Source organism: Musa acuminata, chromosome BXJ1-8 (genome assembly GCF_036884655.1).
Source record: "Musa acuminata AAA Group cultivar baxijiao chromosome BXJ1-8, Cavendish_Baxijiao_AAA, whole genome shotgun sequence".
Classification (NCBI taxonomy): domain Eukaryota; kingdom Viridiplantae; phylum Streptophyta; class Magnoliopsida; order Zingiberales; family Musaceae; genus Musa; species Musa acuminata.
The window spans coordinates 9,654,717-9,677,919 of NC_088334.1; the positions used below are offsets into that span (position 1 = coordinate 9,654,717).

Below are 23,203 nucleotides of genomic sequence, written 5' to 3' on the forward strand. Positions count from 1 at the left end.
TAAGTGCTCCACTCTTTGATACCAGACTTATAGGTTTGGCTGTCCCAGATCTAGTACAGCTGGTCATTGGGAGTGGTAGTCAACCTTACGAGGGCTATTGAGTGTCGATAGAGGATCATCCACTCTCGGCGTCATGAGAGGAATATCCCATGTGTTCTTGCTCAGACAAATCCCTGGCCATGGTCATTCGGGTTGAGAGAGAAAGAGTTCTCCGGGAGAATCCGATTAGAGCGAGACTCGAGTAGAAACCTTATGGATCTGACAGCACCATGCTCGATATATGGTCTTTGGGATATTAGATGGATGAGGGACTATAGGTACACGGTAACTGAGGACAAACAGGTCCAATGGATTGGATTCCCCTGTATCGTCTAGGGACTACGGCGTAGTGGCCTAGTACGTCCATAGTCGATGAGTCGAGTGAATTATTACAGAGATAATAATTCACTAAGTTAGAAGGAGTTCTGACAGGTATGACTCACGGCCAGCTCGATATTGGGCCTAGAGGGTCACACACATATGGTAGGCATTGCGATGAGTAGAGGTTCGGATATGAGATATCCGACGGAGCCCTTGTCTTATTGGATGCAGATCCAATACCCACTAGGGGAGGACCTATTAGGGTTTGATAGAGGACCTTTATAAATAGGAGGGATTCAGAACCTCATGGGCTAAAGCCTTTGCTTGCCTTTCTTATTCTCCTCTCCCTCTCCACCTCAGAGCAGGCCCGGAGTTTTGAGGAGCGTCGTCGCAACCCTGCTGTGTGGATCACCGCTAGAGAGGAGGACGCTTGACCTCCTTCACCCTCTCCTAAGGATCTGCAAGGAAACAGGGATATACGATCTCCCTAGGTAACACAATCTACTCTATACGTAGTTTTAAGTTTCGCGGATTTTGCGCACCACTCTTCGCACGACGACGAACATCTCTTTGGGAATCGGGGATTTTATTTTCTTGTTCTTCCGCTGTGCATATGATGTCGTCCCCCAAGATTTCCCAACAATATTTGCATGCGATGTAGATATATATTAAATATGTATATGTGTGACATGTCATATTAGAATACCAAATCATAGAAACATCTCTCTCAACAATATTAAGTTGGTAAACGTGAGACAATTAGATTGACCCACGTGGCCTTCCATCATTATAAGTAGGAACCGATTCCCGTTGACTCAGTTAATAGGAACTTTATCTATAAGATGCTCCTTGGTATGAACTTCCCTTAGTAATGGGTTAATTGGATTCAATGTTGCTTAGAAACTCCAAAGTTTTCAATACTCTTCAACGGCTCACCTATTGGTTTTTTTGGGAGCAAGAATGGCATCCGACAAGGCGGTCCACTCTCTCCATATCTCTTTTCTTTTTTTTTATAAGCGTCTCCATATCTCTTTACTATTGTAATGAAAGGACTTAGCTGTATGTTGGAATATGCGGTCTCTGATGGTAGTATTAAGGTACCCCAAGCTGGCCCTATTCATATATCACATATAATCTTTACAGATGATCTTCTTATCTTTCTTCAGAATGATTCAACTTCAGTAAGAAACCTGACTACTGAATGATTTTGGTATAGTTTCTGGCCTTCAGTTAAATCATGCGAAAAATAAAGTCTACATGAGCCCTTGCATTGAGGACAAAGACGTTATTACACATACTCTAGGGGTTAGTGAGGGAAATCTCCCAGTTACATATCTGGGTCTCCCACTCATATCTACTTGCATTCACAAAACTCACTGTCAGCCTATTCTACGACTATTGCATTGTGCATTATGATGTTGAATATGATGTGGTTATCCTTATTTTTAGTTTTTCCTAACTGGGCACTCGGTGTCTTGGTCTAGGTTACTCTAGAAGTAAGAAAAAGCTTCCATGAGTTCTCACACGTGTAAATGCATATGGACGACAAAAAAGAAAAACAGAAAGCAAAAAGAAAACAAACTATCTTGTGAATTAACTGTATCATGGTACGAAATGTTGCTTGATTTTATTATCCACATCTATGACTGACTTCACATTTGAAAATATATGTTGACAGACATCACTTAAATTAATGTTTTATTAATATCTTGAAAGTTTTAACCTGCTCTGTAGGCAAATAACCTAAGAGTTATGCTTTTGGGGATGGTTGATGACCCTCGTGTTGTTCTCATCAAGCTGGCAGATCGTTTGCATAATATGCGGACAATGTAAGTTTGCTGGGTGTTACTGCTAGATCTTTCTTTCTCATAGCTGTTTGTTTTATAATATGTGGATGATTTCATCATATCGTCAGTTTCTCTTTGTCCATCTGGAGTTTAAAAGTATTCAACCATATTACTTACAGAAATCATATTGTTCAAGTAGTTATGGAATTGGTATATATATTTGCCTGAATGTGCATATGAGATGGCTTGATTTAGTTGTAAAATCTTAAGATGATATAAGATATGTGTCTTGCGAAGTTTTCCATTTTCTCCAGTTGAGGTTATCACACATACATTTGGCAGTTTTGGCCAGTTGTTGGAAAAAAAAGAAGCATGTTTTACTTGGTCAAAAAGGAACACCAATCTACTGGGTGCATCTATTTTTGAATCATGAGTTGGTGCATATAATCCGTATTGTTACATTTACAAGGAACCTATTCTTGCTGAAGTAACCCAATCTATGTTTTGAGAGGAACTAAATAAATTTCAAGAACCAGGTTCTCATTCTAAAGTCACTTTGTTTAGCTTTTCAATATTCTGATGTTTAAACTTTAAAGTACATTTGTATTTGTTCTATTTCTGATTTGTCTTAAAGTCTTTTCCTTGACTATCATGGATACTAGCTTGAAATATTAATTCGGTAAGCCAAATGATGGTACAATCTTTTCAGTGTCTGAACTATCATAAGGAATGCTTCTTGATATACTTAAATTTCTCAGTTTTTTGTCAATTCCTTCAGCTATGCTTTATCATTGCCCAAAGCTCAGGCAGTGGCTCAGGAGACATTGGCAGTTTGGTGTTCTCTTGCTTCTAGATTAGGTGTTTGGGCTTTAAAATCAGAACTGGAAGATTTGTGCTTTGCAGTCCTTCAGGTCTCTTTCCAGTGTCTTTCTGATATGGACTTGCAGAAACTAATGAAAAAAAATGAAAAGATTTCCTAGTTGATCAACATTCAGGATTATTTGTTGCTCAATTGTCATGCTTTTTTTTTCATATTTAATGCCAAAAACTGTTAGTCATTCTGAAGCATTCAGTTCTCTCAATTTGTCCCACCCACTGTGTTCTCATTCAGAAGCATTAACTGCTAGTCGTCTTGTCTAATGTAAGTAAATAACATGGTTAATCTGTTAGCTATTTCTCGCTAGGAAAACTTGCACTTGGCTGATAGCCTAATATCCTTTATTTCTTTTCTTTTTGTACCATGGCAATTTGGATGATATGATGACAAGAAATTAAACCCATGTGTTTGTTGAAGAGATTGAGATGGTAGAACCACAAATTATCCTCTTCGAGAGTGAAATATAGTATTTATCGTGTTTGTGATTGCTTACACCATGTACTGTTCATTAGAGAACTGCACAATAACATGTTTGAAGGTTCGATGTGGCCTTGTCATACATGTCAGTGAAGTACAGACATTAGAGTCCATGCGGCTGGCATAATGACATTACAGTAGGAAGTAGGGAAAAAAGAGTAGGGAAAGAAGAAAGGATACAAAAAGAAACTTTATGCAAGATTACAATATGCAATTTTACTATCCACTCGGTACAAGTGGTAAGTACTGGTCCGATAGTAGATTAGTATAGACAGTAAATTAGTACACCCCCATGTGTCATGTATCAGTATATTCGGTACGACTAGGTACAACTCGGTACGTATCATCTCGATAATTGATCAGTACATCCGTATGGACCGATAAGACTAACCATGATTACACCTACAAATAGAGAGGTTGTTTCTATAACTAAACCCTATTAATCTATGTTTCAAGGAGCAACCTATCTTGTTCCAAGGCTTATCCTCAATTAGAACCTCATTGGTTATTAACAAAATTTTGTTTTTTTCCTTCTAATATCCTGTTCTGCAAACATTGGTACTAAATATTTTTTTCTTCTTAATCAAGCTGCAACTAGTCTTATGACAAAATTGCTGAAATGACATTGAGTCTAGTAGAGTAAATTGCAACTTCTTGGTCAACTACTGCTGGATAATAAGCTTGCACTGAAAAATGAATCCAATTTGAAGAGTAAACATTAACAATATTGTTATATTCCCTACATGGAAAGACAAAATAGCTGATACAGCATCAATTTCCAAGCAATATGAAGCAAGTAGCACAACATGCTTACTCTTTGCAGGGCAAGGGAAGGCATCACACTATTTTACTAACCACTGCCATGAATAACAGTACGGAGTTACTCTTTCTGGAAGTTAACAATTGATCATCATCTTTATGTGTGCTTTGAAGTGCTTGTTTGGAAATAATTGTCTTCTTTTTCAGCCAAAAAGATCTACAATATAAAAAAATTTCTTTATCTTTTATTCATATGCAAACTAATACCTGCAGATGCAGGAGCAATTGTTATACTTCCTGAATTAGGTTAGCTTGCTCTGTCTGACTCTCTCGTCTGCATTATAATTTTTAGCTGTATGAGTAGTGATAGGCAAGAGAAACCTTGCTGTCATTTAGCTGTGTAAATTTCACTTTGACATAGTTTATTAGTAACTCTTAAACTTACATGCAATTTTCTTCAGTTTAACATTCATGTTGAATCTTTTGCTTCCATGTGGGCTCCAAATAACAAGATTCGTAATTTTAGGAGAGTGTCTATGAAGGCTGGCCTTCTAACCCCATCAAAAGATGATGGTATAATATTTCATGATGGTTGGCCTATCGAAAACAATGAAGAAAGAGAAAATATGAGAGTGAGTATGATTTGCAAGAATTTCTAGTGAGTATGAGTTGCAGTGTTTCAAATTAACAACTAGGACCTTCAAGCTAAGTTTTACTTATATGACATGTGCTGGATGTAGCTACTAAGATACTATTGTAAGGAGTAATACAAAGCTAAAACGAAAAATAAATAGTTCAATGACTTGAAATTTTCTTTGAAACAACAGATGTTCCCACTTCTATATTTTAGTGAGTGGATCCTCAATATTTATGACATGTTATGTAATTTGCATTTTTGAAATGAAGAAAACAATATTTATTTGGTACATATGCCTCAACCTTCTATAGGCTTTATCCATGAGGCTTGAGTTAGTATGTGATGTGTTTCTAAATGAGGTAAAATGAGCATCAAAATTTATATTTTTTTTTATAAACGGTGTCAATTAAAATTTTCTAATTATCTTCTGGACAGTTAGGACAAAAGACTAATATTCTATTTATTTAATCTCCTGTATCCTACAATTAAAATGTATAGTTGCTTCATGAGTTCATACTAATTCAGGCAATTATAATTTGATGATAAGTTGTTTTTCCTTATTTTACAATTTAAGTGAATAAGTGCTTATATTTATATAAAAGTGCTTACTTAATCTATTCTGGTTTAAAAAACCTTGTCAACTTCTTAGTTGACAATGTTTGGAGGACTTATTTTTAACAAATATTAACAATTTAGTTGAAAATAAGGGACAAATTTGATCTCACTGCTCATAGGTAGAAGAATTACCAATATACTCTTCGATTTCTTTTGAAATGTGACGTCTCTCACTTTTTTGCAATAACTTAATTACTAATATTTCTGGTTATTGTTTATCTGCAGGATCTTTTACAGGTAGAAGAAGCGCACTAACTTTCTTAGTAATCTTAGTAAATGCTCAGAATCACATGAAACAAAGCCTAAGGTTTTCAGTGATCTTTAGCAATTTGTGAGGAAGCACTTGAAAGAGAGTTACACCATATCAACCTCGTAAGATTGTATTATCCTTTTTTCTGATTTTGCCTTATGATCAACTGGTTCTTTTATGGGTATATTATTTATCATTCTTCTAATTCATGCTTGTGGGCAGATATTCTCATATTTATTACCTTAGAATCAGTTATAAGTTTTATAGTAACATTTTCTACTATAAAACTTGTACAGTGTATCTATTGCAAGGTATATCCAAGTTTCATTCAGTAAATTTAATTAATCACATTCATCTTTTTTTACTTATTCAAATATGCTTGAGACATGCCTGGTAACATAGAAATCCTATTTATAATATTTTTAAAATTATTATCACTTATAAAAATATATTACATGTATAGGAAAAAATAATAATTTATATGCTATATTTGCATTTTTTTTACTAATTGAGGGTGTCAATCAACTAAGAATTAAAATTAAAAACTTTAATATTTTATCATTTACAGATTTATTTAATCAGATAATTTCAATAGATTTACTTCTTTTCATGGCATATTCCAAAACATGAAATAGAAAGAAAGTGCAAACTCAATAAATCACGATAATAATATAATGGGATGTTTCCCATTCAATTTCTCCCCAAAATATCCTCTCCCCTCCTTTTTTAAGTATCGCTACATTCCAATGCAAGCACATCATGATACATCTCCCATTCCTATGTTCCCTTCCTTCCCCCTTTTGCTGTCTACACCAAAGATTTCATCTTTCCTCTGCCGCCCCTTTCAAAACTCTCTCTTTTCCCTCCACCACTTTGAGCTCTCTCTCTCTCTCTCTCTCTCTCTCTCTCTCTTTCTCTTCTCTCATTTTCCCACTGTGATTTCCTGCGCCAGCCTTCTGCACTTCTTCTCTTTCTCTTGTTTGTGCTCAGCCTTTGCCGTGGAGAAGGGAGGGGTATATTCGGACATGGGCAAGTACATAAGGAAGGCCAAGGTCTCCGGCGAGGTGGCGGTCATGGAGGTTTCCCATCAGTCTTCCCTCGGCGTCCGCACACGCGCGCGGACTATGGCCGCGGCAGCCGCCCAGGACTCCTCCCGCGGCTACCTCGAGCTCCGGAGCCGTCGCCTTGAGAAGCCCCTCCCGCCGCCTTCGGTATGCAAGCCGTCCAAGGACACCCCGAGGCCCGACCCTAACCCTAACTCCGAACCCAACCCTAGAGTGAGCTCCCAGAAGTCTAGCTCTAGTTCGATAGCTTATTCGGGGCCGTTGGGGTCCGTCTCGACGATGAGATGCTCGGCGGCGGATGCGGAGGTGTCGTTCGGGGAGAATATTCTCGAGGCCGATGTTCTGGACAGGTGGGATTTCTTCGAATCTTCGGCAAAATCGAACCTTTTCGATTTGAATCATCCTTTCCTTTCTTTCATCTGTTTTCTCTGTTTCTTTCATCCATAGTTAACTTTTGTGGGGCTGCTTCAAACCCTTTCTTATTTTCTCTAGGAATCATTTGTTGTTTTTACAGGCATTTTGTTGCTATAATGTTGGATTCTTGGAGAAACGCCTCTGGTTGTTTGTCCTCCTATATGTATGTGTTGTAAGCTTAAACACTACATGCTTAACCAAATAATCATCACATCCGAGCTCTTCAACAAAATCTTCATCCGAAACTTGTTTTCTTGAAATCAATACTCTCAATTTTCGACATTCATGTTCCAAAATCCATCCTTTGTGCTTGCGTTTCTATCCTCGAATCTTATTTTGCTTTTCCACTGTCGTATACAAGAAAGTTATGATGGTGTTATATCTACTATAACTTTATCCGTATGTTGCTTTGCCTTAATTTTCTTGTTCTTTCTGTGTATATTTTAGCATTAATATTATTCGATCTTCTAATGTTTCCCGCAAGGAAGCTCTCTTCATGCTTGTAAATGCTTGTACTTCGCGAAGAAACATTTTCCTTTCTCTTTCCTATCTAAAATCAGTCAATCTTGAGTACTGATGCCTAACCCTGTTTCTGATCTGTTCTTAATCTCCTTATCCAGGGTACTCACTGTTGGTGTTGTTGAGGCATATTGTTTTAGATTGCTTGTATTAATTACTTGTTCAGCTATTATGTTATTGCACTTGTTTCATTTTCATTTGTTGCATATGATTTGTTTCTTTCTGGGACTTGAGTACTCAACTTAGGGTCACGAACATTGATTGCTGGGCTTATTATGGCGAATGGGGTTTTCTCATCTCAGTCTCCTGTGACTTTGGTACTAGAGACACTAAATTTGTTGGTGGCCATTTATTCCTGCAAGTGGAGCTTCTTGTTGACATGGCCAGAAACTAATGCTCTCTTCCCTCTTCTTCCCTCGCTTCTTCTGTAGCTGTTTGGTTTCAGACTATCTGCCTTAACATTTCTACCAGACTATCTGCCTTAACATTTCTATCATGTTTCTTGGAATTATATGCTTCACATTTTTCTTATGGGAGGCAGATTCGGCTTCCTTCCTGTTCTCCTTCAGCTCATAGTCTTTTTTCCAAAAGTGCAATCCCAAGGCCCTTTTTTGGGATTATATGATGCAAAGGGCTTGCACAACCAAACCACATGTAAATTCCCTGATTGTTCAGATTATTTTGAGTACTACTTTGTCAATATGCATGGCTAATAAAATATGCCAGTTTCTACTGTAAAGTTTGAACAACCACTTAGAATTTGATGCTGATATAAACTAGTACTACAATGTAGCCTGCAACAAATTCTTCTCAAGTCCATATATGCCACAGTGCTGTAGTCATCACTTACTACATGTTTTTTGCCTGATTTCTTCATGTGACAGCTTTCATGATACACAACAATCATCTATACATACATACATACATATATACACAACTTACTATATGTATGTATATATATGTATAAATGTATATATTTGGACAGGAACAAAAAAACAAAGAGAATTTGGATATCCTACTAAATCCTAATGTCTAGTTTGGTTCTTGCTGAAGTTGCCTGTAATAACAGGTGTAACTAAATTATTGTATTCTTTTTTTATTGTGCAATGCTCTCGTTGTCAAGTGCTGAATGTTAGGGACTTGTCCTCTGACTGTTGGTATCACTGATTGTGTGTTCTGTACCCTTTGTTCAAGGCATGGTCAATATTTGAGGCCCTTGATTGGCTGTTGTGGGTTAATGCTTAGGGATCTCATATAGATTTCACATGTTCTAATAAGTCCTCTAACTTGCTTAGGGATCTCATATGGATTGATATCACTGACTGTGCTTTCTGTACCCTTTGTTCAAGGCATGGGCAATATTTGAGGCCCTTGGTTGGCTGTTGTGGATTAATGCTTAGGGATCTCATATAGATTTTACATGTTCTAATAAGTCTTCTAACTTGCACACACGATGTGAACTTGTAATAGATCATGTGTTTCTTTGTCACTTGCAACTGCATGCATAAAGAGAGAAACAAATACATTTACATCACTCAACTTTCTGAGCTGTTTAAAATTCCTGAAGTCTATTCTTATCGACTTTCTTCTAGCTACATTTCATCGAGAAACATTCAATTTTAAGGACCTTAGAAGTTTTTTAAATTCCATGCGAATGCTATGTTTCTGACGTAGTATTTGTTGGCTTCAGGTTCTCTAGGGAGACCACACCTTGCAGTCTGATCAGGGATCCAGAAGCGATACAGACTCCAGGTTCTACAAACAGGCCTGCCAGATCTATGGCCACTAGCCTGAGGCCGCAAAGTGTTTGTCATAACATTCCTACTGCTCAGGAGTTGGAAGAGTTTTTTGCAGGGGCAGAGCAACTCCAGCAACGAATATTTATAGAAAGGTATAGGTGTCTTTTCACTGTCTCTTACAAAAGCTTATATGTTCTTGGACTCATAAGAAAGCCTTATTTTTTACCATCATAGGTGTTTCTCACAATCTAATCTTGTTCTTCTCTTGGTACATCTCTAGGTACAACTTTGATCCTGTAAATGACTGGCCACTTCCTGGTCGATATGAATGGGTGAAAGTTGACTTCTAGATAGCAGATCTTTAGCTGGGTGTGGCTCCTTTCCTGCATCTTCTCCCATACCCTCTGCCCAGAATTTTCAAAGGAGGGCAGGGCTTCAAAACAATCACTATCAGTTTTCTTCTGTTGTAAAAGTTCAAAGGTCCTAAAAATAGGTGTAGTATAGTGTTGTGTAACATATAGAGCTGATGAGAACTCTGAACCTTGGCAGCTTTAAAATTGTTGTAACTTGTTTAACAGATCATTTCAAAGGATCATAGAAGTCAATCATCTGTGTATTTGTGACTAGGAACTGGGAGTACACAGTGCTGCATCTAGTCTACTTGATGGGCCTAATAAGCTAATGGTGAAACAAACATGGTCAAGGCTGATCTCCATGGTGAAACAAACCTTTTTCTCCTACGCCCAGATGCAGTTCACTGCACTCCTAAGTTTCTTTTTGGGCTTTCACAAGATCATGCTGTTTGATTTTGTAATTTTGCTACCTGATTGTAGTCAAATAGATGTTTCTTAGCTGTGATTCACTTTTCAAATAGCACAAAAAATTGAAGGCCATAAACTCTTGAGCATTCAAATCTCACCTTGGATTGGATGGATATGTAATTTTCATGGAAAAGAAATGCTAGAAGAAATGGACAGTTTGAATTTGAATAAACTCTATGAGGAAGAAAAAAGTGGTTGGAGCACCTTGTTGTGCATCCAACTGTTGACTCCACTGGAAGTGTAAAGAGCAGGGCAACTAAAAGTTCATCTTGTCTTCTTTGTTCCTTGTACAAAAGTTTTCTGTGATAGCTTTTTTGTTATTGCCTCTATATGTAAAAGAACAGTTTGGGAATCATTATTCTCCCAATGTCACCTGGACAACAAAATGATTCACACATTTTCCTGTCCTCTTCAATGTCACTCATCAACAACAGGATCCTCTGCAACTGGTGGCCCACAATGTGTTCAAGTTGGACTTGGTAAGGAAAAGGCTGTGTTTGACTGTTGATTCATTGACCAAAGTACCATTGAACAGCTGAAGAGACTTTGACTTCCACCCCACAAATCTGACTAAGCATAAACGATTCCCCTTAATTTCAGCTCCATAGTTTAGACATCATGACTTGCTCTACAATTTTCCTGGTCTGTGTTGTATGTCAATTTTTATTGTACACGAAAACACAATTAAGAGCTTGGATGAAGAATAGTTTCCATTTAGTAGAAACCAATCGAAGTTGCTGCATTTGACTTCCCATGGATATTCCTGCAGGCAGAAAGAGATTTCTCTAACACCGTCTTAATTGTATATTATCTCTCGTAATTAGATCTTTTCAATATCTTGATTTTTATACTTAAAAAATTATATTGAAATAAGTATGGTTATGAACGTAAAATATTTAACTTTATTTACTCTAATGTTATTTTCTTGCGTAAAAAACTATGGGCAAAAAGATATTTTTAACATCCTAATTATGTTTTCGGTGATGATGAACAATAACATCACGGATGACTGTTATAATTGTGGTCAGCGAGAACGACGTAGTGATCAACGAGAATGATGAAGACTTATGTAGCTTCTTATTATGGGGAGAGGAGGAGGAGACGAGAGGTAAGGTAAAGAGAGAGGAGTAAGAGGATGACTTAAATACTGACGTTATGCATCCGCATCGGTGTTGCTCGACAATCACATCGGTGCTAAATATAGATATAGAGCAACATCATCCTTCTCGGCATTATTATCGGCACTAATGTAAATGCAAAATGTCGGCATATGTATCATCTTCTTCTCCCACTCCTTTTGTCTCGTCTTTTGTCGTCGTTCTATTTTCTCTTCTACAATAGTCATCCGAGACCTTCAGCAATGTCGTCATCCATTACTAATGAAAACGTAACTTAAATGTTAAAATTATATTTTTATCCATTAATTTTAATCATTTTTGTATCTACCATATATTATATTAGTAAAACCAACGACGTTAAGATAAATGAAGTTAAATACTTAACTTTTATAATTATAAAAATTTTAATATAAATTTTTTAAATCTAAATATCAAAATACTAATGAAATCTAATTATAAGAGATAATATACGAATAGCTTCATCTAAATATCGAAATACTAACGAAGTCTAATTATAATTAAGAGATAATATATAAGTAGCTTCATGCTACAATTGAAATTGGAACTTGAGATTGCTTAAAGGCTAAAGATAGATAAATTATTCATCACTCCATGCAATTAACAAGCAAATCTAATAAGCAGACATGGTTGGCAGGAATCAAAATCTAACGGAAAAAAAAGTTATCTAGATTCTTTTCCTGAGAATATCAATTATTCCATCGTTTTAGCATCATTTCTATACGTGCTATATTTTCTATTGACAAAATTAATAATTTTTAAAGTAAATAAAGTTAAATACTTTACTTTTATAATGGTAAGAATCCTAATATAAAATTTTAAATGTAAATATCTAAATACTAATAAAATCTAGGATAATATATAATTAGCTTTATGCAAAGAATGTTGAGATTGCTTAAAGGCTAAAGATAGCTAAATTATTCGTCACTCCATACAATTAACAAGCAAGTCTTATAAGTAGACAAGTTTGGAAGGAATCAAAATCAACGGAAAAAGGTTATCTATATTCTTAAAATAAAATATTTTTTGTTGGGGACAAAATATTAGATGAGGTTTAAGAACTATCAGCAGTTCCCTTTCCTTGCGAGCAAGCTTGCATCGGAACTGGACCAGCTAAAACAAACGTGGAACCACCAAGTCAAACATCATCATCATCTAATGGCACAATTAGACAGAAGAAACAGGGAGGGAGACTTCTGGGCTGCACCTTTCCAGGCGTGAATGACTCAAAAGGTAGATGCTCTTTTTTTCTTGTTCTGATGTTTCCTGAAGGACATAAAAATATCTCGAAACTGTATGATGAATTCCTGAATCGTAAGGAACAGTGAATAAATAAATCAAGCATAACAATGTCACATCATCAGACTAAACAAACGAAATGACGCATAAATAATCGATCACTCCGCAGATTAGCAGACAAAATACCGAGTTGGGTTCATCCAAATTATATATGTTCTTTATCCATCAACTCCTCACAAAACTTCAGTCAAACCTGCAACGCTGAGATATGCATCACATGCGGCTAAATTAGTAGTAATTTAATAGTAAAAGTCGACAACATATTGATGTTTACGATGTCATTTGTTAGTCCCGTCTTCTATATATTCAGAACAGTACGTACCGAATCTTCGTGATAAATGAAATAATAATTTTGATTATAATATTTTGGGTCGAATGATAATACGACTAACTCCGATGGACAGTTCGATAAATCATTTTAGAATATCAATCAATTTAATTAATTAATTAATTAATTAATTAATATATTGATTATTGATAATAGAATAGTGTCATCGAATCATGTCTCCGTAATTTTCCAGCTCACAAGCTTCCTCTCCCGGACTGCTGCTCCATGGGCGACCCAGTCATCACATCATCCAAAGCTTGGTGATGCCCCCATTCCATTCTATTCCATTCCACTCCACTGAGCTGTAAATCTAAAGATAAAAGCTTAAGAGAATACAAGACGGCTGCTTTGAGAACACTAAAACCGAATACTTCTTTTCCTACCCAGATTCGAGTCCCGCTCGTATGCAAGTAAGGATATTGGAGGAGACAGGTGGGACCCCCTAGTCATTCTCTCTCAGGGTGAATACGGGTAGTAAAAACTTGTTTTGGGGGAAAAACCACGATGCATCGAGGAAACGCGTTTCCCCCCCCCCCCCCCGGCGGGCTCGAGCCTCCGTCCCGACGGTGGATCGCAAGCCGAGCCCCGTGCGACTGGGAATCGCCCACGCCACGTGGCGGAACGATGGCCGCATGTCGCCGGCCCCACACGGATCAGCTTCTAATTTACCCTTCCTTTCCTATTTGGCCGTAAACAATCGATCAACGTAACGTGCTTTAATTAAAAGAGACGGTCATCGGCCCAAAACCTCTTTGCCGCATTCCCAAGACCTTTTGCCCCGCGATTTTGAATCGTTCCGCGGAAGCTACTCGTCCGAGATCGAAGATTTCGATGAATTAGACGGCAAAAGGATCCCTTTTCCTTGGTTTCTTCTTTTGATCCTCTGATCGGTGGATTCTGATCGAGAATTTTCTTCTTTTTCTCGGTGGAGTTCCTTCGACGATATCGAAGGATCGAGGTTTTAATCGTTGGATCTCCTTTGGATGGGCCTGCCACAGCGCGGAGTTGGTGGGATTTAACAGCCTCCTGATCGGAAAGGTACGTTCTTTAATGCACTCCTTCGATGATTTGTGGTGCCGCCTGGGATCCCTTTGGACGACAAGCAGCATTAATTTTGGGCAGGTTCAGGGAGATGGGGAGGGGTCTGCCACCGGGTTGGAATGGGATCTCGAGGTGAATTTGGAGAAATCTTGGCGAGGCTTTTCCTTCGTTTTGGCGCTTTGCTGCAATTGTCTTAGGGTTTTGAGAGGACGGGGCGAAAGGGTGGTTTTAGGTGGGTTTTGGTATTCCTGGTTCGTTCGTCGATGCTTCTTGGGTTGTTAGGATTTAGGGTTTTGTGATGAGATTGGCGCGTTTGACGGGTCCTTGTTCTCGGACGGATGCTTTATCGTTTATTCTTTTCTCTTCTTTTTTGTCCTTCGAACATGCAGTTGATTTTCTTGTGTTGCAATAGAAATCAAGGTCGTCGCTTGGTTTCCAAGTCTTTCTACGTTTCAGATTTCTGCTGTGATCTTTTATTCTATTTGCGTTTTCTTTGTCCTGAAATGGATTTCGATCCTGCAAGTTATAGAAATAAATTCAGCTGGGAATTTATTTGCACAATTTCTGAAGCGTTGGTCTTGAGGGGCATATATCTAATGGTCTGCCTGTGCTTGTAATTGTTGAATTCAAACATAATGTTTCTGACCCTGAGGAGTGGCTGATTGAGTTAAAGACTGTTTCCCCCTCTTTTTTTGGTTAACAAAGCGGGGAGATCTTCCCATGGTGAATTCTTTAATAGTTAAATCTGTCTTAAGGCTCCTATAGTTCGATTTATATTAATGATTAATCCTATTGTTTATTAGCATCCAATTACAATTTTTTAAAATCTGGATGCTGTATTTTGTGTCTTTTGACAACGTTTTTTACTTGTACCTTTATTGTTCAATAAATGTTGTTGTACTTAAATTCAATGGGGTCTGAAATAATTGCTTGCTTTCTTGGTTTTGTTTCCCAACAATTGTTGTAGAACTTAATATTTTTCAGCAATTGTTATAACTCCCCTTCCCATGTTTGTTGGGTGCTTTGAATAAGCATACTGTTCTGTTTATCATGAAGCAGAGTGGTAAGAAATGAATGAAGAGACCAGGACCCTTGTCTAGTCTTTTGAAGAACACAATGAAGTGCTTGTGTTCTGGTGAACAATTACAAGTAGATGAAATGGTTCGGTCGTCTGAGTCCCTGGCCACCAAGGAGTGCTCAGCCGTACGTTATTCATGCCAAAATGGTGAGACTGAGCAGAGGGTCGACACTGGAAACATTGAAGAAGCTGAATCATCTCTTCGTGAAGGTCTCTGCTTAAATTATGAGGTTGGTCTTTCAACATGTCCCTTTTGGCTTTATTCATATGAAGGAATTAGAAAGGCCTTGACAGGTTCTGCTACACACATATTAGTCTCATGTTTTCTAAGTTCAGCATTAATTGTACTTTTTTGGCATTGGATTCAGCTCATGATATGTTGCCTTAACAGTACACCAAAGAGTTTTCTTTTTCTTGCATCTAGTTGTAGTTGTTGTGTTAATTGTTTGAGCTGATTTGGATAGTTATTTATTCAACTGTATGGTAGGGGTTTAATTTAGCCAATCCTGAGTGAGTCTATCCATGCTCATGCTTCGCTTTTAGTTAATTTTTCGGTTAAAATGCCGGTTAAAATTGATTTCATATATATTTGATCAATACTATATTAAGCCTAAATTAGAATCATTTAAGCTTAAGTCTATGATGGGCGGGTTGGCAAGTTGCGTTTGCTTCATTTTTTAATTTTGATTTAATTTTTTGTTTATATTTTTCACTAAGTAGAAACATATATCTAGAACCTCTGGTGTTCATTCTATTCTAGCAGAATAATATTGATACTTGATGGAAGCCTTCTCCACGTCCTTGCAATATAAGACAAATGTAACACTATTAATCATACTACCCTCGTTGTATTGTGTTCTTATGCCAAACAAATTCTTATATTCTTGCAATGTTCATCATACTATATAGACATGCAAAATAAGATTATTAGCTGTTCCATCTGGGATTATCTAATGGAACTATATTTTGCAGGAAGCAAGAGCCCTGCTTGGAAGGCTAGAATATCAAAGAGGAAATGTGGAAGCTGCACTTCGTGTTTTTGATGGAATAGATCTTGCTTCGGTAGGCCCTAAGATCAGAACTGCTATTACTAAAAGAATAGAACGCCGGAAGTTTCATTCAAACTGGGATTCAGGACCAATGTCCATACATGCAGTTAGCTTACTTGTTGAAGCAGTATATCTGAAAGCAAGAGCACTGCAAGATCTTGGAAGGTTTAAAGGTAAATATAATATTTTGAATAATTTATTTTGAACACATGTAGTCATCTGTTTCTCTTGCATCATTTGTGGAATCTAAATAGTCCTGTTTGGAGGTTATTGAGTCTTACACAGAGAGTACTATGACAGGCTTAAGATTTATAAATCATATCTTGTATCTACACCACTGCCGCCCACATCATATCCTATGTACTTATAAGATGAGAAATTATGTTTTTGAAGACAAAACTTGCAAAAGTTAATCTTACCTGGTTAGGTACAATAAAAAAATAGGTACAGGCATGGCTTATATATTTTTTTATTTTGATGATTTCAGATGTGCTTATAAAGCAGTTTTCCTTGTTATTTTATTACTCATTTATGCATTTCATATCAATGTTTTCTGATTTCTTTTTTATACTAACTACATCCTAGCTATTCCATCATTTACAAATATAGTTTAGGTTTAAACTTCTATAAGGAAGACTAGTTTGATTTGGTTCTTTAATATGATCTTGAACTTTTGGATCTGTCATCAAATTTAGGTAAAGTGTCAGTACTCAATATGGTCAAGATTCAAGAAGATACAATTGTCTATAGATTTCTTACCTCTAAAGCTGTTGTGTGGTGACACTGTGATAATATGCTTCTTTATGGAGAAAAGCAGGGGCCTTGAGGTCAATTACAAAGCCTCCTGATTTGATGCTCAAGGTGGTTATCCTGTCAATTCCTACAGAGAGTTTTTGCTTCTAACTATTTGTATGGGTTATGGGAGTATTCTTTACTCATGATAGAGATGGATAGACGTTCATAACTATATATTGAAATGCTTAGCATGACTGAAACAGTTCTCATTGTTGCAGAAGCTGCTCAATCATGCAACATTGTTTTGGACACTTTAGAGTCTGCATTACCTGATGGCTCACCAGGGAATATTACTGATAATAAATTACAGGAGATAGTATGCAAGGCAGTTGAGTTGCTTCCGGAGCTTTGGAAGCTGGCTGGTTTCTCCCATGAAGCCATCTCATCTTACCGGCGGGCCCTCCTTGGACACTGGAATCTTGATGCTGATACTATGGCAAAGATACAAAAAGAATTTGCTATTTTTCTTCTTTATGGAGGCTGCGATGCAAGCCCTCCAAACCTTCGTTCTCAAATGGATGGTGCATTTATACCCAGGAACAATATGGAAGAGGCAATTCTTCTGTTAATAATTCTATTGAGGAAGTTTGCTCTCAAGAGAATTGAGTGGGATCCATCTATCGCTGATCATCTGACTTATGCGCTATGTGTCTCCGGGCAGCTAAGTTCTCTGGCCGGTCAGGTAGAAGAGTTGTTACCTGGTATCCTAGAGAGGAAAGAACAGTATTATACTCTTGCGTTGTGTTACTTAGGGGAAGATGATGACCTTACGGCTCTGAATTTGCTGAGGAAGCTACTGAGTGCTAGCGAGGATCCAGATTGTGTAAAAGCATTGTTACTTGCTTCTAAAGTTTGTGGTGAGAATAGTTTTTGTGCAGAGGAAGGGGTTTTGTTTGCACGCAGGGCGCTTGCCAATGTCCATGGTTGCTGTGATCAAATTGGAAGTGTAGCTAACTGTTTACTCGGCATTTCTCTTTCAGCGCAGGCTAGATCTTCTACCTCTGATTCAGAAAGAGTTTCGAGGCAGTCCGAGGCACTTGAGGTGCTTGAAAAAGCTGAAAAAATGATTCCTGGAAAAGATTATAGGACCATATATAATCTCAGCTTAGCAAATGCTGAACAGAGAAAGTTGGATGCAGCACTTCGCTATGCCAAGCAGCTTCTGAAACTAGAGGCTGGATCAAATGAGGCTGGATGGATTCTTTTAGCTCGAATATTATCTGCTCAGAAACGGTTTGTTGATGCGGAGACCATTATTGATGCTGCTTTGGAACAAACAGGAAAGTGGAGCCATGGAGAACTATTGCGAACTAAAGCTAAAATTCAGATTGCACAGGGAAAACTGAAGAATGCCATTGAGACATATACTCATCTTCTTGCCATAATTCAGTTGAGGACTAAAAGTTTTGGTGTTGGACTGACATCATTAAAGGTAATGTCACGTTTGTTTAGCCTATATCTTGTTGCTGTTGTTGTAGTGCTCTTTCTCCGGACTCAATACTTTTCTGCAAGTCCTTTAAATATACTGACTTTTCCTTTTTTTCTGCCTTGTATATTTCCCTTTTAACTTTAACGTGTTTCCTTATTTGCACTTAGCTATTATTATATCGTTTATGAGGTTTATCATTTGCATTTATGTTCTGTTCTTGATTTCAAATGCATGGAATTTTTTATGCACTTTTCAAATTTTCTTTTACAGGGTGACAAAAATGATAGAAGTTTGGAAATCCAGACATGGCATGACCTGGCTAAGGTCTACATAAGCATGTCACAATGGAGGGATGCTGAAGTTTGCTTATCTAAACTTAAGTCTATAAGTCCTTACTCTGCTTTAGGATGGCATGCTACAGGTACTCAAATTTTCGCTTGTACTTTCTTGTTTGTGTTATGTTTCCAATGTTCCTATACGAGATTGATATGCTTGCTACTTTTTTTTCTTTTCCTACTTATAATATTTATATTTTTGTTATACAGTTTGAACTTGTATTTACCAAAAGATTTTGATCTGATTTTATGGGGGCTCGCTGATTGATGGAGAATATTGCATTTGTTGTCCTCTTGAGTTTGCTGTAAAACATGAGTAAGAGAACATAAGCTGGTAGATTAGAACATGTGCAGATTAGCATGTTAAAGAGTATCCTATTCGTTATAGGTGCTGGCTGTGAACTGCCATGGGCAGGTCCAGAAGAGAACATATTCCAAGATCAGAATGATTTTCATCTAAACATGGTTTTATTTACATATTGTTCCCTGGTTAATCTAGACAGGAGTTATTTGCAACATAAGTCTACTACAAGATGATAGTGCTAATCTTTATCTGGTAAGACTGTCCTGTGAGATTTGATTGTACAGACAGTTCATCTGAAAATTTCAAAAGATAATTCTTTTGCCCTAGTTTCCTTCAAGAAATGTCCTGTAATGTCTGTGTACTATAATTTACCATGAGTATGAGTCGTGGATGTTTTATATTTTTCTGGTGGTTTGTTTGATTACTTCAGTGGGAGGTTTATTCAGTTCATCTCCAGTTATTTTCTCGAATATACTTGGGGATATCTCCTGTTTATGTAATGGTTCTATCAATTGCCATAGACTTAAGCTTTCCACTTCAAATATACTAATACGTGTTGTTAGGTCTTTTTTGGTTGAAATTCTGGTGTACCTCTGCAAAGAACCATAATATTTTATTTATCCTTAGAATTTAGAAAAATGCAAATGTCCTTTGTACCCTTACAAACATAGAAACCCCCTTATATGGCCTTGACGTTAAACCTTGCTAGATCTTGTTCGGACCCGTTTTCCTTAACCGGGGTTGATGGTGGATAGGAACTAATTAAATGGGTCCTAGCGGGGTCTAGTAGTTCTAATGGCAGGATAATATAAGGGGGAGTTTTTGAGATTTGCAGGATATATGAGATATTTGTGGAGTTTTGTGTAGATTAGTTATTTAGTTGGGTATATAAGATATTTGCTTTCTTGGAGAGGTTTATGAGATATTATGGCATATTGCAGTGGCATGCCAGAAAAATTTTCCTTTCTTTTTCTTGTTGCAGTCATGCAAAGAGGTAAACTAGGTGCTGATTATTGTAAATTTACAGTAGAGCAGTAGTGAAACATTTTCTTTTGGGGATTATGGAATTTGTCAACAGCCAAACAGTACTGAATTGTGAATTCTAACCTCTTCTTTTTCAACTTATTAAACATGCATTTTTCTTAAAATTGCATTTTATTATGTAAGATATGCATCCTTCTCTTTTTTTTTTTTTTCGCAAGGCTCCTTTTGCCTCTTTTGGCTTTACTTGCACAATCTCTCACTCGTCATGTTCCATCTTTTCTTTCTGTTGGTTATCCTTCATGGGTGGTGATGATGATGATGGATTCTTCCGTGTTTTCGTTGAGGGTTCGCAACCAATTTGTTGTCTGGACTTGTAGTACAGTATAAGATTTGTCAAAAGTGTAATTTTACAAATTTCCTTTTTGTAGGAGTTTGTCTTCTTAGTATGCCTGAAAGCGGAGTCTTTAATTGTCGTCCATCAATACTAGATATGTTGGAAGTTTATTACTCTGTTATGTCAACAAATATTAGAAACAGATTTTTCTACAGTAACTACATGAGCCTCATGAAGAGTTTAATGCTTGCTTGGTAACTGATATTTATCATTTGCTTGAATGGTCAATTGCTTTCGTGAATATTATAATCCTGCTATAATTAGATTTTAGAACCATCTGTCTCTTTAGATGTGTGATGATACCACATTTTGTCCTCTGTTTCTTGTGTTTTTCTTTCTCTTTTTTAAAGTATATTACTTTCTCAATATTAACATTGGATGTCAAATTCAATTGCTGATGTTTCAGGGCAGCTGCATGAAGCACAAGGACTCCTTAAGGAAGCTCTAGGAGCATATGCTAAAGCATTGAATATAGAGCCAGCCCATGTCCCGAGCTTGGTTTCAACAGCAATTGTTCTTAGACATCTTGGTGATCAGCCATCGGTTGTCATTAGGAGCTTCCTGACTGATGCACTTCGGCTGGACCGGACTAACCATGTTGCTTGGTTCAATCTTGGTCTACTTTATAAGGCTGAAGGTGCCAGATCAGCACTTGAGGCCGCTGAGTGTTTTCAGGCTGCTGCCCTTCTTGAAGAAACTGCACCAGTTGAACCCTTCCGATGACTTTTCTTTTGGAGTAGTTAACTCTGTAAGCTATTGTAAACCTACATGGCTACGTTAAGTTTCTGCAGTATATAGGATATGCAGTTTGTGAATTGTAGCATGCTGAAAATTGCGGTTTTTAAAGGTATTCAAATTATTTAAAAGTGACAAATTTCACATGTAGGCACTCTCTCGAATCAAGAACTCAGCATTCCCAGATGGTAAATAAATAGAAAATCTTTTCTTGTTGCAATTAATCTTAATCAGCAACATGATTGGCATGACAGAGTCACTCTTTCTTTAATTTATGGAGAATTTTACTTGAAATCTAGAACAAGGAAATTCAACCAATAAAGAAGCAGAATGTCATGGTCCAGTGTGTTTGTGTTTGGTATTTCCGAATATGAATTTGGTACTTGTGAGTTATGAAGATGAATTTTACTGAACTTCTCAAAATCACTAGCAGAGCAAGTACATACAAACAGTGGGACATTCTGTTCTGACACATGAATCGTTCCTCTATCAATTGTAGCAAATAAATGAAAATAGTCATTGATATGCCATTGCGGCAATACATATAATTATCTGAAGGTAGTTCGTTTTTTTTTTCCTGTACCATTTGAGAACATCTTTTTGAGAACACTGTTGGAAATTTTGGCTCAAATTCTGAATCCCGTGCCCTTTATTCCGAACTTTAGCCTTGTTTTCTTGTCCTTACAAGTTACAAGTGAAGTTTTATTCTTGTTGTTTATTGAAATGGTTGACTTTTTTACTGTTTCATTATATGCATTAATTAATGTCCACATGTCTCTTATAATATGAACGTACCACGTGGAGCTGTTAAGTTGCCTCAATCTTCAAGTCTAAAAAACTTTGGTTTAGTTAAATATTGGCTTATTATGCTCTTCTTTTATGTCAAACCCTGGTGTTTATGTTACTATACTCGACCATGAACTATGGCTTATCTCCTTTGGTCACTAATTTATAAGCATTGCTCAAAGGTAAGAGCAACACCCTTTGTGTTTGACACATGAAACTGTCAACTACAGTCAGATTTTTCTTTTCGTTTTTGGTGAATGGTTAAGATTTTTTTAAACCTCTTGTAAAATAAATACTGGACAACTGTTTGTGTTACACTCTTTGCAGCTGGTTTTTCACTGTGATTCAGGATGAAGAAAAATATTCTGCAAGAAGTTTATAAAGTAGCTATGATACTTAGAACTGCTTATATGCAGGGCAGAAACAAGAAACGAAAATTTGGCACCTGGTTTAGGGCCCCTGGGGATAAAAACTTTAACTATGGGGCAAAAACTAAACCATCTTTTAGAAAGTTGACCGAATTCTCTGATTGAGCATGAAGCTAACCACCAATTGTGAAGTAAGAGACTCTTGCAGCTAGGCCTTAGATGATGCTATCATCTACTTTGCTGTGACATGTATTTGTACCTGCATTTTGTTAGATTGGTTTTGTTACATGAAAAAAATTGTGCCTTCTGGTTTTATGAGTTGCTAAACAATTTGTAAGGGGGAGATTTAATTTTTAATAATTTTTTCATAGGAGTAGTGGGAGGTTTAGCTTTAAATTTTGGTACAATACTTTCATGCTCTATATTATTACAATCATGAAATAATTCCCATTCAAGCAATCATCATTTCCCCCACCACATGAACTTTTTGTGCTTCATGAAATCCATGCCATCGATCACTTCAAAACTTGCCCGGCTTTCACATACATTTTAGTCACCTGGAGATACTTTTACAGTTTAATTTTTGGCAAAAAAATCAAGCTTGAAATTTGAAGAATTAGCTACCATGGTTCATGATGCTGATGGGGTTACTTTCTCTTGTTTGCTGACTAATTGTTAACCCTGATTTATAACTGGGTTGTGGGTGTATGTTGTCCTTTAGGGAAAGAGGCTTTAGTGATGATGATATGCCAATTGATTTTAGACATATTGCTGCTTTATAGGTCTGGCCTAGTTGGTCTAATGCTCTGGTGTACTGATAAAC

At 37.0% G+C, this 23,203-nt stretch overlaps 2 protein-coding genes across 4 annotated transcripts; both read left to right on the top strand.

The window, feature by feature from the left end:
- The first annotated feature begins 6,555 nt into the window (after positions 1-6,555).
- LOC103993162 (cyclin-dependent kinase inhibitor 4) lies at positions 6,556-10,283 on the top strand. The gene is made up of 3 exons (XM_009413122.3): positions 6,556-7,176; positions 9,450-9,650; positions 9,779-10,283. Exons 1-3 carry the CDS (start codon positions 6,788-6,790, stop codon positions 9,846-9,848), a joined length of 660 nt encoding a protein of 219 aa, XP_009411397.3. The 5' UTR covers positions 6,556-6,787; the 3' UTR covers positions 9,849-10,283.
- A 3,517-nt stretch (positions 10,284-13,800) lies between these two features.
- LOC108953669 (protein NPGR2) lies at positions 13,801-21,372 on the top strand. 3 transcript variants are annotated; one of them, XM_018830829.2, is made up of 7 exons: positions 13,802-14,120; positions 14,205-14,355; positions 15,183-15,431; positions 16,174-16,423; positions 17,264-18,477; positions 18,745-18,895; positions 20,898-21,372. In XM_018830829.2, the coding sequence occupies exons 3-7, from the start codon at positions 15,198-15,200 to the stop codon at positions 21,212-21,214; spliced, it is 2,166 nt and encodes a 721-aa protein (XP_018686374.2). In that variant the 5' UTR covers positions 13,802-14,120; positions 14,205-14,355; positions 15,183-15,197; the 3' UTR covers positions 21,215-21,372. The 3 variants fall into 3 exon arrangements, with proteins under 3 accessions (XP_018686375.2, XP_018686374.2, XP_018686373.2); XM_018830830.2 differs by lacking the exon at positions 14,205-14,355 and having other exon boundaries at positions 13,801-14,120; positions 17,267-18,477; XM_018830828.2 differs by lacking the exon at positions 14,205-14,355.
- The last annotated feature ends 1,831 nt before the right edge of the window (positions 21,373-23,203 follow it).

What these genes read in the sequence shown, in the direction of transcription:
- LOC103993162 (XM_009413122.3), top strand. Translation starts at nt 6,788, where the DNA reads ATGGGCAAGTACATAAGGAAGGCCAAGGTCTCCGGCGAGGTGGCGGTC. An exon ending in GAGGCCGATGTTCTGGACAG is followed by an intron (nt 7,177 to 9,449) that starts GTGGGATTTCTT and finishes TGTTGGCTTCAG; the next exon opens with GTTCTCTAGGGAGACCACAC. An exon ending in CAACGAATATTTATAGAAAG is followed by an intron (nt 9,651 to 9,778) that starts GTATAGGTGTCT and finishes GTACATCTCTAG; the next exon opens with GTACAACTTTGATCCTGTAA.
- LOC108953669 (XM_018830829.2), top strand. Translation starts at nt 15,198, where the DNA reads ATGAAGAGACCAGGACCCTTGTCTAGTCTTTTGAAGAACACAATGAAG. An exon ending in GTCTCTGCTTAAATTATGAG is followed by an intron (nt 15,432 to 16,173) that starts GTTGGTCTTTCA and finishes TATATTTTGCAG; the next exon opens with GAAGCAAGAGCCCTGCTTGG. An exon ending in TTGGACTGACATCATTAAAG is followed by an intron (nt 18,478 to 18,744) that starts GTAATGTCACGT and finishes TTTCTTTTACAG; the next exon opens with GGTGACAAAAATGATAGAAG.